We start from the raw sequence: 14,722 nt of genomic DNA on the forward strand, positions 1-14,722 counted from the left end.
AGGAATTGCTCTAGGAGTTTAACTGGATACGTGTATATGTGTACGTGCATGTGGATTTCTAGTTTTGTCACCATATGATTCGTCACCATCACTCATTCGTTTATTCCATGATTCATTTCAGGTATGCACTGAGGCATTACCATGCTTTTATGCTATGCCAGGCACTGAAACTTTAGTTCCTCTTCTCATGAACTTAGAATAATGGTGAAGGGAGTCAAACAAATGTTATGAAGTGAGTTGCAAAATTTAATGAGAAAATGCAATAAGATGCAGGTAGAGATCCTACATCAAATCATTTTTAGCTAAGATATGAAGGATAAGTAAGAATCTGTGTATAAAAATGGGATGGGGTGGGATTGGAATTCAGAAAGAGCTAATGTTTGTATGAGAAATCTCTTGAGACATCAGAGAGCACGATGTGTTTAAGGACTGAAAGAATATTGTTGTGACTCAAATGAAGGGAGGAAAGCATATCATAGACATCATGTTAAAGATTGGGGTTACACTGGTAGGTATTATCCAGGAAAGTGACAGAAGACTGCTTTCATAAGATAGGCAGTGATAGTAGAGAGCGCTTGATGAATTAAAAAAATATTTAAGAGTAGAAAAAATTATTTATGTTGATTGTGTATGGATAATCTAAAGGGAAAAGAGTCAGATATCACTTTCGTGTTTTTTGGGTGCACAAACTGAGACCCAAGTTACTGGAGAAAAAACGGCATGAGACAGGTAAATGGAGTAATACTTCTGCTTTATTGACTATGCCAAAGCCTTTGACTGTGTGGATCACCACAAACTGTGGAAAATTCTTCAAGAGATGGGAATACCAGACCATCTTACCTGCCTCCTGAGAAATCTGTATGCATGTCAAGAAGCAACAGTTAGAACTGGACATGGAGCACAAGACTGATTCCAAATCAGGAAAGGAGTGTGTCAAGACTGTATATTGTCATCCTGCTTATTTAACTTATATTCAGAATACATCATGTGAAATGCTGGGCTGGATGAAGCACAAGCTGGAATCAAGATTGCTGGGAGAAATATCAATAACCTCAGAAACACAGATGATGCCACCCTTATGACAGAAAGCAAAGAAGAACTAAAGAGCCTCTTGATGAAAGTGAAAGAGGAGAGTGAAAAAGTTGACTTAAAACTCAACATTCAGAAAACTAAGATTATGGCATCCATTCCCATCACTTCATGGCAAATAGATGGGGAAACAATGGAAACAGTGATTGAATTTATTTTGGGGGGCTCCAAAATCACTGCAGATGATTGACTGCAGCCATGAAATTAAAAGACACCTACTCCTTGGGAGAAAAGCTATGACAAACCTAGACAGCATATTAAAAAGCAGAGAGACATTTTGCCAACAAAGGTCCGTCTAGTCAAAGCTGTGGATTTTCAGGTAGTCATGTATGGATGTGAGAGATGGACTATAAAGAAAGCTGAGCTCCGAAGAGTTGATGCTTTTGAACTGTGGCTTATACATATATCGGTGGCAATTTTAGAATAGATGTTAGGCTGAAGAGAGAATGTCACTATACAGAAAGCAAATAAAGCCCTGAAAAAGAAAATATTAATATCTCCATTGAGAGTCCTGGAGAGAAAATAGAAGAGGGTCCAGGTGGGATTCTGGAGCATCAATATCACTGCATTTAATGCATCATGTTTTATACATTGGTTTATGGGTTGATGTACATAAGCACATGAGTTCTTGGAAGGCAGCCCCTTCTCTTATTGATTAAAATCTGTTTGGCATTTAATATTGCTTTACAAATATTCACTGAATAAAGGTATAAATGAAAAGTCATATGTCAACCTGATAATACTATAAGAATAGTGATTTTAATGTTATTTTAGATACGTACAGCCCTAAACAGTCTGATACTCTCTTTAGATAGTATTAACTACATTATACTTAAGAATTTATGCTGGAATATAATTACTGAGGCAAAGAACTAGAGGAATGAGATAGAAACAGGCATCAGGCTTGGACCAGCTCTCTGTTAGCCTGATGCTATGATATAACCAACCCCTTGTGGATCACAACCTTGTTGTGGCAAAGGGGCTTGCATAACTCAGTCAAGTTATGAGCCATGCTGTGCAGGGCCACCCAGGACGGATGGATCATAGTGAAGAATTCTGACAAAATGTGGGAAAATCTGACAAAATCCTCAAAATCCCATTGAGGATGGGATGGCAAACTCCTTCAGCATTCTTGCCACAAGAATCCATGAACAGTGTGAAAAGAAAAAGATATGGCACTGAAAGATGAGCGCCCCCAGGTTGGAAAGTGTCCAGTTCGGAAAAGCGGAGGGTAATTACTGATAAGTGCAGGAAGAATGAAGAAGCTGGGTGGCCAAAGCAGGAATGATGCTCAGCTGTGGATGTGTCTGGTGGTGAAAGTAAAGTCCGATGCTGTCAAAAACAATATTGCATAGAACCCTGGAATATTAGGTCCATTAATCAAGGTAAACTGGACATGGCCCAGTAGGAGATGTCAAGAGTAAACATTGACATCTTAGGAATTAGTGAACTAAAATGACAAAAATGGGCAAATTTAATTCAGATGACCATTATATCTACTACTGTGGGCAAGAATCCCTTAGAAGAAATGGAGCAGCCCTTATAGTCAACAAAAAAATCCGAAATGCAGTATTTGGGTGTAGTCTCAAAATGACAGAATGGTCTCGGCTCATTTCCAAGAAAAATCTTTCAACATCACAGTAATCCAAGCCTATGCTATGCCCCAACCACTAATGTTGAAGAAGCTGAAGCTGACTGGTTTTATGAAGACCTACAAGACCTTCTAAGAACAACTCCAAAAAAAGATGTCAGCAAATTTGAAAAACTCAGCAGTGGCACAGGACTGGAAAAAGTCAGTTTTCATTCCAGTCCCAAAGAAGGACAATGCCAAAGAATGTACAAACTACCATACAATTATGCTTATTTCACATGCTACCAAGATTATGCTCAAAATCCTTCAAACTGGGCTTCAGCACTACATGAACTGAGAAATTCCAGATGTACATGCTGGATTTCAAAGAGGCAGAGGAACCAGAGATTAAATTGCCAACATTTGTTGGACCATGGAGAAAGAAAGGGAGTTCCATAAAAACATCTACTGTATTCTTTGACAATGTGGATCAAAACAAACTGGAAAATTCTTAAAGAGATGGGAGTACCAGACCACCTTACCTGTCTCCTGAGGAACGGGTATGCGGGTTAAGAACAATAGTTAGAACCGGACATAGAACAACTGACTGATTCAAATTGGGAAAGGAGTGTGATAAGGTTGTGTATTGTCACCTTGCTTATTTAACTTCTATGCAGAGTACATCATGTGAAATGCCAGGATGGAATCACAAGCTGGAATCAAGATTGCCACGAGAAATATCAGCAACCTCAGATATGCAGATGATACCACTCTAATGGCAGAAAGTGGAAAGGAACTAACAGCCTCTCATTGAGGGTGAAAAAGCTGGCTTCAAACTCAACATTCAAAAAACTAAGACCATGGCATTTGGTCCTATCATTTAATGGCAAATAGATGGGGGAAAAGTGGAAGCAGTTGCCAATTTTCTTTTCTTGGGCCCCAAAGTCTCTGTGGTTGGTGACTACAGCCATGAAATTAAAAGATGCTTGCTCCTTCGAAGGAAAGTTATGACAGACCTAGACAGTGTATTGAAAAGCAGAGACATCATTGCCAACAAAGGTCCATATAGTCAAAGCTATAGATTTTCCAGTTGTCATGTATAGATATGAGTGTTGGACCATGAAAAAGGTTGAGTACTGAAGAATTGATGCCTTCAAATTGTGGTGCTGGAGAAGATTTTTGAGACTTGGACTTCAAGGAGATCAAACCAGTCTATACTAAAGGAAATCAACTCTGGGTATTCATTGGAAGGACTGATGTTGAAGCTGAAGCTCCCAATACTTCAGCCACCTAATGCGAAGAGCTGACTCACTGGAAAAGACCTTGATGCTGGGAAAAATTGAAGGCCGAAAGAGAAGGGAGCAATAGAGGATGAACAACAACAGCAAAAATAACCAACAAGATATAAAGCATAAAAGTGTTCATAAAATTACAAAGTTCAATTGCTTTGGTTCCAAATCAATGTTAAAAGAAATGGGTTATGAAGGGTTAGTGGGATTTCAGAAAGAGAAATATCAAGGTGGTTTTGTGGCTGTAGTTCAGTCGCTCAGTCATGTCTGACTCTGCGACCCTATGGACTGCAGCACGCCAGGCTTCCCTTTCCTTCGCTGTCTCCCGGAGCTTGCTCACACACACATCCATGTTGGTGGTGCCATCCAACTAGCTTGTCCTCTGTTGTCCCCTTCTCCTCCTGCCTTCAGTTTTTCCCAGCATCAAGGTCTTTTCCAATGGGTTGGTTCTTTGCATCAGGTGGCCAAAGTATCGGAGCTCCAGCTTCAGCATCAGTCCTTCCAATGAATATGCAGTGTTAATTTCCTTTAGGATGGACTGGTTGGACCTCCTTACAGTCCAAGGGACTCTGAAGAGTCTTCTCCAACACCACAGTTCAAAAGCATCAGTTCTTCAGCACTCAGTCTTCTTTAAGGTTCAGAGTGGTTTAAATGAATTTAAATCAGCCTTGTGAAGTCGAAGGAAGGAAAACTTTTAAGTTCTTCCATTTGTTTCCCAAAGCCCATGGATTCTACCAGAAAATCTGTCTTTGGTGATCAAGGTAACCAATAATGAGAAAGGGACAGTGAATCTAGAATCACAAAAGCCAGGTATCCCCCACTGCTGTGCAAGAGCAAAGTTTAACATTCTTCGGGGTAGGATTGACATCCTATGTGTGAAGTTGCATAAATACGACAAAGACTGTAGATGTTACTTACAGACCTTCTTCCATCCATTTTCCAAGACCTCTCCAATTTCAAGAAGGCTCACAGTGAAAATTGTATTTTAATACTTGAGTTAGCTGACCAAGTGGTCAATAGAATTGTGTATGTGCATACAAAGAGTTTAAGACACAGTAAACCAGATAACTTCCTAATTGGCAGTGGGTGTCAGTGTTATTCCTTATTAATTTTGGTTTGGCCAGACAGTACAGAAATGGCAGGGCATGGCAGTACATACTATACAGAGCAAGTAGCAATCTTTCTGGCACTTCTGACAAATGAGCATCAGTGAACATCTTGGTATTGAGCAGTTTCATAAATGACCTGGTATCATCAGGATACATGTAGACATATGTTAATAGGACCAGCCTTCCTTAGCGAAGCCTGCAAAAAAGAAATAGGAAAATATTAGTGAAAGACGTCTATTCCTGATGAAATTTCATATAAATTCTTGCAGAGTCTTCCATATACTTAAACAGTTATTATAGGCTATACTTCGAAAAGAACCTGATCACACATTTCTGAGAGAGCTATTCCACATTATTTTTTGAACCCTGAACTACTGAGAAGCCCACTTATTTGACTGGGTGATTTTAAACAACAAAATGGTACAGCCAGCAGCCTTTTCCCATGGGTGGAGTCTGCAGGCCCAAACTCTCACAGATTTCTGTGCAGCAAAGGAGGAACAAAAGAAGCTGAACAGATGATCAAAGCAACATTTGTTTCCCCAGATCTGGCAATTGTTGTTCATATGTCCACCTGCGAGTGGTTTTGGTCAACCATTTCTTGGTATGAGAACTTAATTTCCACATAAACTGTCTCTGGGTAGCAGTGGAATGGAATGTCCTGAATATTAGCATAGCTGCTGTAACTATGAGTATTAACTGAGATATGTAGTTAAACATGGTTCCATTTTTGTCACAGTTTTTCAAGTCTCAACTTTTAACTAAATTGACACATATGAATTGGTGGGAGATTGTCCCTATGCCATTTTCTTTTTGTGAAAGCCTGTGCTTTGCACTACACTGCTTCGGAATCTCATTCAGAGGAACAGCATGAACAGGCTTCAACCATTGTTGTGATAGTTGTAAATGGTCAAAATTTGCATTCTTAGAATTTTTCCATTCGTGAGGTTTGCAAGTTATTCACTTAAAACATTCTTAAAATGGATGGCTTCTTGTTTGTAAGCCAGATGATAAAGAAGCAACCAGAGAGTCCTGTTATTGAACATAAGAAGATTCTTCCTATTTACCAGTGCCGTAAGTAATAGCGTCTAAAGTGAAGATTTAAGCAACATGCCAAGGTACTGAGTTTTCTCAGTACTTTGAACTCTTTAATGGTCTTGGTATTTTAAAAAAAAGTATTTATTAAATTTAATTACAACTAAACAGGAATATGTATTGCTTAAATAAATATAGTTATCATACATATATATATGAGCTGGGATTTATATTTTGAAATGGAAGCTTTTCTGTGTCCATGTTTCTTAATAAACTAAAAACTATTTCTAAAAATTTCATGGATTGATAAATGCTAAACACAAGAAGGAATAACTGTCAAAGAATAATTGAGAAAGACACTGAGGAAAGAATGAGTAGAACTTTGTAAAGTGATAATAAGACTAGTTAATTTAGATGTGGAAAAGTTCCGACTGGGCATTTGGTATTAGAATAATAATATGTGTGTGTGTGTGTGTTTGTGTGTGTGTGTATCTTGGCGTGTATTTGAAATCTCAGACAAATAGTGGGTGAGTCCAAGTAAAGTTATATCTGTTAAGAAAATAGGATTTGATGGGACTTGCCTGGCAGTCCAGTGGTTAAGACTGTACTTCCAATGCAGGAGATGACAGAGTTTGATACCTGCTCAGAAAACTAAGATCCCACATGCTCCATGGCACAGCCAAAAAAAAAGAAAATTGGATTTGTTCCCTGGTGGCTCAGTTGGTAAAGAATCTGCCAGCAATGCAGCAGACCTGGGTTTGATCCCTGGGTCAGGAAGATCCCCTGGAGAAGGGAATGGCAACCCACTCCAGTATTCTTGCCTGGAAAATCCCTTGGACAGAGGAGCCTGGCAGGCTACAGTCCATGACACACTCACTTATAAGTAATGCTAACAGTCAAAGAGTCGGACACGACTGAGCAACAACAAATGTTAACACTACTATTTGTTATCATCAACTTCCTTCTAACTTATGTATCCCTGGCCACCTGTTCTAAGTAATTTGTAAGGACTTTGCATGTTCCTAGACAAGAAATGCAGTGGCACCCCACTCCAGTACTTTTGCCTGGAAAACCCCATGGATGGAGGAGCCTGGTAGGCTGCAGTCCATGGGGTCACTAGAGTCAGACATGACTGAGTGACTTCACTTTCACTTTTCACTTCATGCATTGGAGAAGGAAATGGCAACCCACTCCAGTGTTCTTGCCTAGAGAATCCCAGGGACGGGGAAGCCTGGTGGGCTGCCGTCTATGGGGTCGCATAGAGTCGGACACGACTGAAACGACTTAGCAGCAGCAGCAGCAGACAAGAAATGCTGTGAACAGTGATGATTCCTTTTCCTCATTGATAAAGCTGGTTATTTTTTCCTTGTAAGTTGATTATTTCTAATTATGATAATACAACAGCTGTTAACAGTGACCTTTCTTTCACATTTTGTGATGTGTAGGTGACTGTAACTTGTTGAAACTCAGCCCTGGTATTGTGTTACTATTATTGTTCCTGGGGAGGCTTATTAGCCTGTCACCGAAGATGTAAGAAAAATCCATCTTCCCTTTTGGAATATGATGAGCCTTTGTCACCCACAATGCAATTAATGTTAAAAATAGAAAGAATGGTTATGATATGATTATGATTAGACAGAGATGAGCTATTGTCCAAGTAACAGGAACTGATCCAGCAGGCCAGAGATGACCTACACAGAACCATCAGTTTGCTGATTGCCATTTCTCTCTGAGTTTGATGAAATATTCATGCCTTTGCTCTCCTCTCTGCAAGCACTATTGATTTCTTGTATAAACGCTGCTATATTTAGTCTAGACAAATGGAATGTGGATTGCTGCTGAATAAATTGGATGAAAGACTGGGATCTTGCCTGCCGCTTTCTCTCAGTCTTGGGCAATTATTTATAATCAAGGGCAGTTTTTGTAAGTTGAGGGTGATTTTTCACAATTTAGTGATTAGTCTCTGAACAAAGGCAAGCAGTTAGACACAATCATTTCTGTTGGGATAGCAGGTTAAGAAGTCAAATTACCCTTTGAGTCTTAGACTAGCTGTATCAGAGAGTTCTGGGACTCTTTTCTCCTTATCTTTTTTGTTTTCTTTTTTTGGGGGGTTGGGGAATTGATGATTATAGTTTACAGATAATAAGAATGCCAGAAAGAAGAGATTCCAGGTCTCTTGAAATTTTACATTTTGTGTTCATAGGGTTAAATATGTTTATTGAGATGTCCATGTAAATACTGAGGCTTTATTTTGGCCTTTTGGGTGTAGAAATGAAGTATATCATTAACAGCCATTGCTTTTGATTGGAATAATGCCACCTCCATAAATTAATACTCAAAATCTCATGTTACTCCAAAGCCTTAATTGACAGTTCTACATTGGACAGTGTAACCAAAGATCTTACAGGCCCTCATTCTCACTGAGTTTCAGACTTGTCAAAGTTAATATTTTTTCTTTTGCAAGTATCATGTTTTAGAAGATACTGTCCACCAAACTATGGTTTATTAATAAATCATTTTTCCATTTTCATTAAAATGACATGTCAGTACCATTACTGCAAACTCTTCTGATCTGTATGTTGAAAAATCACCAGTGTTGTCAACCAAGATTGATAACAGGTTGCCCACATCCAGTGCACAGTCATGCCTCTTCACACAAACCTCTGTGTACACACAATTCACATGGTAAGCAAGATATTAATATTTCATTTAGTGTTTGAAGCCTTAATTTCTATAAACAATTTCTGTTAGCCTTTCTTAACTTGCTGAAAATAGCTCTTAAATTCACATGGAATATTAACTTCATAGTTTCCAACCGGCAATCTGCAAATTTAAGTTACTCAGGGTAGGAGTCAGAGCATTAGATGCAATTGTAAAAATATGAAAAAATAGGGGGAAATTGCTCATATTTCCACCTAAAATACAACTTTCTTTTGTTTTCTGTCTCACCAGTCTTAGCTAGTAAAATTCAGAGATTAATACCATTAAATCTCCAGTAGAATATATGCTCAATGAAGACTAGAGTTTTTTTGTCTTTTTGTTTTACTAATAAACCCAAACATGTAGAATCAACTTGGGAATTTAAGGTTCTCAATAAATGTATATTGACTAAGTTAAATTCTAGTTGAAGAGTTACCATAGGGTATATGTCACTTTTATTATTGTTCTTTCACTTAATGTTGTAACAGCATTTTTCCTGTTCCCATAAACATTATTTTTAATGATTACATATTTTCCATGAAATAGATGTGACATATTTTACTAGACATCTCCTTGTAGTTGATGATTTCAATTAAAATAATAATACTTTAGTTAACAATATGACATCGGACTGTTTCTTCCTATGTTAATTTTATTTCCTTAAGATACATTCCAAGAGTTGGCAAACCTGAATCAAATGGTAGAAATATTTAATTCCTCTTGCTACCTGTCACCAAATTGTGATATCACATATCACTTTTTAGGTAGTTTTAAACTGATTGGCAGTGCCACTTGCAATATAGAGTTGTCTGCGTGGTCGTATGTTTGCCCTGTGGTACATACATATATGCATATATGTGAATCACATATATGTTCCCTTGTCTATGGAATTCTCCAGGCAAGAATACTGGAGTGAGTAGCCATTCCCTTCTCCAGCTGAATATGATACTTAATAATTAGAAAATGATGCCTTATTTTGATTTAAAATTTGCATTTCTTTACTTTAGTGAAGGTGGATTTTTTATTTATTTAGCTATATTTGTTTTCTTGCCTTAAATATTTTCTAGAAGTTTTAGTGTTTTTATTTTCTAATATTTAATAGAAATCATACACAATTTTATTTTCATATTTACTCCTAATATTTTTGTTTGCTTATTCTCACAGTGTTCATGATTTATTCTAATACACAGTAAATTCCACTTTTACATAATTTAAAAAAGCATTTATTGAGAAGTATGCTGAATGTTGTTAGTCTTTGAATTATATTATTTAATCCTTTTAACAACTCTGTGTTGTTACTGTTAATGGTAATTATCTCCATTTTACATGTGAGGAAACTGAGACCCAGAGAAATTAAATAACACACTCAGGGTAACACAGTTACCCAGAAGGTAACACATCCTTTTATGTGTTATGGGAACAGGCATTTAGGTTTAAAGCAGAGTTTGAAAATTGGCAACCTGTATGTCAAGGTCCATTTACAGAAGCATGTTTTTCCAGTTCCCATAATTTAAAAAAAAATTCCAATTATTTAATTGAAAATTAGGTAACTTCTGTCTACACTGGGTCTGTATTTGCTTTCTACTCACCATTTCCCACATTTTAGTATGCAGATTTGTACTTTTCTTTGCTAAGTTCCGTAGCCCTGCAAATACACTATTTTATAAGCTTTCCTTCTTTATTTTATAAGCTTTACTTCTTGAGGAATGTATCTTCTGATTACAAACAAAAATGTTTGTAAGTGTACAAGTTTGTTTGTGTTAGAAGTTTTCTAATATCACATGGCATCTTTTCCTCAATAATGTTGCATTTTTTGTCTTAAGTCAACTTGAATTTGACCAGTGGTCCAGTAGAATAGGTGTTATAAATGAACAACTTTTATACCTGTGAATCTTTGGAGTCATCTCTTTGAAAAAGGGAAATGTGAAAGATTTCATGGCAAAGTACAAAGTGCTAGCTGAAAATCAGCATTTTATCAAATCTAATATACAGAAGACCTTTTTATTATTCTTGTAAAAAAACAGAACTAAATTTATTGGTACATTGAAAGAAATCTAGTAGGGTATAGTGTCTTTCACTTCTAATTTGTTTCCAGATCAGTGTGCTAATCTTCTGTCCTCTGTCACCCACCCCCACCTCTTTTTTGGTTTCTCCAGTCGATGTGAAGTCAGAGGTTCCTGTGGGCCTGGAGCCCATCTCGCCTTTAGACCTAAGGACAGACCTCAGGATGATGATGCCCGTGGTGGACCCTGTTGTCCGTGAGAAGCAACTGCAGCAGGAGTTACTCCTCATCCAGCAACAGCAGCAGATCCAGAAGCAGCTTTTGATCGCAGAGTTTCAGAAGCAGCATGAGAACTTGACACGGCAGCACCAGGCTCAGCTTCAGGAGCATATCAAGGTAGCAAGCGTTTCCTTGTCTCTGACTATTGACTCTGGGAGTCTGGCCATAACATGGGCATAAGAGGGAGCAAAGTGGGGATGTTTCATTCTGAAAAGATATGGATTCATGGCTGGGAGGAAACTGGGGTTGTACAAGTGAAAACCTAGAGTAAGTAAAAAGAATCCTGGCAAAAGTCCTGCTTTGCTTCTTGGAGAGGAGCTTCTACAACTCCTTTATCTGTTAGTTTATAGCATCAATATCTGGAAATAGTAACTTCTTACCCTTTTTAAGATTCTCTTCTACATGATTTTGTCCATTTGCCACATCTACTCTCCATCAAGAAGAACCATGAGCCTGAGGAGCTACATTTTATGTGTCTAAAGAATCTACATATACTATTTACCAGAGAGGATAAATTAATCACATTATGTGAAGAGAGAGCCTTTACTTTTTATTTTTTTTATTTTTGTCTTTGGTCTATAAGTAGATGTCCTGGATATACCCTAATCTTCCTTATGGAAAAAACTTCATAATGTATTCATTCAAAATAATAACATAATGAAAAACTGGATAGAATTATATATATATATATATATATATGTGTGTATGTGTGTAAGAAACTGGTACAGATGTTTTCAGTGTTTTTATTTAAGTCTAATAGATTAGATAAGAATTTATTGAAAGAATTTTGGGAGTAGTTGATAATTTGAGACCCAAGTCGTTTAATTAAATTATTCTAGGAGAATTATGTTCATATCCCAGAGTTTTTTGTGATTGACTATTTTAAGATCATTCTAGATGTGTTTGTATCTATTTAGTCTCTTGTATCATCCGAGATAAGTATTACTTCAGTTTTATTTGTAAATGTCTTTCAACTTCTTGACAAAGCTATTTAAAACAAAGCTATTTTGGTCTGACTTAGTAGATGCTTACTTTGAATTTATTATGACAGTAATATAAAGCAGCAAATATTTATAATAAAGTTTTTTATGTCCAACTCCTTCAAAAAATGACTTATCTATATTAATATATTATTATAATAAGGTAATATGATATTATTTCATACTTTATTATATTATATTATAGGCACTTGATCTTTTACTCACTTGAATATCAAGTACAAACACATTTACATGGTGTTAATATAGATAATTAATCTACGTTAGTATTATAAACTTTTACCATACTGATTATTATAGTGTCTGAGAAGGTTAAGATGCTTTTTCCTCCCTATGTTCCTTGTTTCGTAACTCCTTAGCCAGCAGGCCTATTTTATCTTATTTTTCAAAAAAAGCTCTTTGATATCTGATATAAACTGTAATATTTTTTTCCTTTAACTAAAAGAACTTTACTAAAAGAACTCTTCCCATTATTGATCTGTAAGATATCCTAAAAATAAGAATGAGGATTTTAAGTCCCATATGGAATCATGGCTATATATTCTGCAGTGTAGGAAACCTTCATTTAGTTTATAGACCTTTTTTTTTTAATGATTCTTAAACATTATTTCGGAGAAGGCAATGGCACCCCACACCAGTACTCTTGCCTGGAAAATCCCATGAGCAGAGGAGCCTGGTAGGCTGCAGTCCATGGGGTCGCTAAGAATTGGACACGACTGAGTGACTTCGCTTTCACTTTTCACTTTCATGCATTGGAGAAGGAAATGGCAACCCACTCCAGTGTTCTTGCCTGGAGAATCCCAGGGACGGCGGAGCCTGGTGGGCTGCCGTCTATGGTGTCGCACAGAGTCGGACACGACTGAAGTGACTTAGCAGCAGCAAACATTATTTCAGTTTGACCTTTGAGACATTAATAGTAACAGTGATGTCTGGATTCCTTTCTTCAATAATTCTAGACATTTTAAGATGGCAGTGATGAATGAGTACAAAATTTATATTCTTCACCATACTTTAAGATTTACATAACTATCTGGTTCATTTTGTCGTGTTTTACAAGCCATGTTGCCCTGAATATTGGACAGTACTAACAAGTTACAGCTTCATATGCATCTTTTCATTTATGTTTGATGCCTTTTATAGTTGTAAAGATCAATATTAAAAATTTAAAGTAATTTGATTTTACTCAAAAGTTAATAGTAGCAAGTAGGTAATTCTTATTTTGCCCCCAAACAAAGTAGTATATAGCAGGTTTATTGACATCTGGAAAATACTGGATAAGGGGGGAGAAAAATGATTCTGAGATAGCTAAATGGAAAACTTAGTTTTTGGAATGATTTTTTAGATTAAGTTGCTTTTTCAGAAACTAAATATACACTTAAAATTTCCTTTTAAGTTTAAAAAGTGTTTTTGCTTTAATTTCTTTTTAACTTTACTGTTTTATATTATATAAGGCTAAAAGTTGATGCTTTTAACATTCATTTAGTTTTTTTTTTTTTTAATAAGAAAGACACAGCATGATGCTTTACTTATTTATATTAGTGTTTTGAATCTTTGGCTTTTATAATCAACATCTGTTGAATTAGATGCTGTTGTCCCATTTTTCCACCTAGTAATCTGAGGCTCAGAGAAATACTGTAACTTGCCCAGGGTAACATAGCCAGTAAAGATTTGTAATCTTGCCTTGTCTGCCTCCAAAGCTGCTACTTCATTCCGCCTCTGTGTTGGACTAGAATATCTGAAATTGGAGGAGTGAATTTTTTTTCAAACCTCATTCCTTCAATCCTCAGCAATGAATAGTAGCTGTGAAAATTAAATTCTGTGCTTTTCTAGATGCCTAAGAGAGATTAATATTCATTTCCTTTTAGGCTTTGGGTGGCACTTAAATCAATTTGACCCACCCCAGTATCTGTATAGAACTAACATTTAAGGCAAAGTTTAAGCAGAATTATGAAATTTTTTGTTAGAAAAGAGAATTATTAAGAGACTAGTAGAGCACATCCAGAATGCCAGAGATTGTAATATGGAAGGAAACCAGCAATGCTTCTAACCATGTCCTGGGACAAGAGAAGCTATCATGTTTGACATGCAGAGTTGGCTTCCTGTTGCTCCACAATAATTCTTATGCCATTCCACATAATTTTTTTTTGTTACTTTTCAGTGTAAATTTCAGAGTCTTAGGCACCTATCTCATATAAACAGCAAATTATACTAACTTTATTAGTATCAAAGCAAAATTAATATTGTTCAAACTTGCAACCTAAATTTCATATGCATTTTGAACATAATGCATGAGGGAGATTATTTCTCTGTCTTATATCTGAGGAATCCATGCTCTGAGTAGCTTAGTAAATTGTCTGGATCTTGTATCTAGCAATGTCAGAGCCTAGTAGAACTCAATCTTGAGCTATTCCTCAGTGGGCACATTTACAATTATTCCTTGATGTATGTTTAACAGTCTGAGAAAATTGAAAACTCAAATGGATTTTAAGAATGCTTTATATTCATGTTGTACCTTATGTAGAAGTGAATTCAAGAGACTCAAACAGCCAAACAGTAGTGCATCAAAGTGTACTCTTGTGGAAGTGATTACTTCTTGACCAGTCTGTAACTGAGTTTTGTGTGCTGAGTGAACTAATTAATTAGACTTGCTACTT

At 36.6% G+C, this 14,722-nt stretch overlaps 1 protein-coding gene across 16 annotated transcripts in view; it reads left to right on the forward strand.

The window, feature by feature from the left end:
* HDAC9 (histone deacetylase 9) overlaps nucleotides 1-14,722 on the forward strand; it is a 1,049,156-nt gene that overhangs the window by 563,505 nt on the left and 470,929 nt on the right. For all 16 annotated transcript variants that reach the window (XM_070787186.1, XM_070787187.1, XM_070787178.1 and 13 more), the window contains one exon: nucleotides 10,946-11,187. In XM_070787186.1, coding sequence (XP_070643287.1) covers nucleotides 10,946-11,187 — 242 coding nt within the window. The remainder of the gene's footprint in view (nucleotides 1-10,945; nucleotides 11,188-14,722) is intronic.

Source organism: Bos indicus, chromosome 4 (genome assembly GCF_029378745.1).
Source record: "Bos indicus isolate NIAB-ARS_2022 breed Sahiwal x Tharparkar chromosome 4, NIAB-ARS_B.indTharparkar_mat_pri_1.0, whole genome shotgun sequence".
NCBI classification, from domain to species: Eukaryota; Metazoa; Chordata; class Mammalia; order Artiodactyla; family Bovidae; genus Bos; species Bos indicus.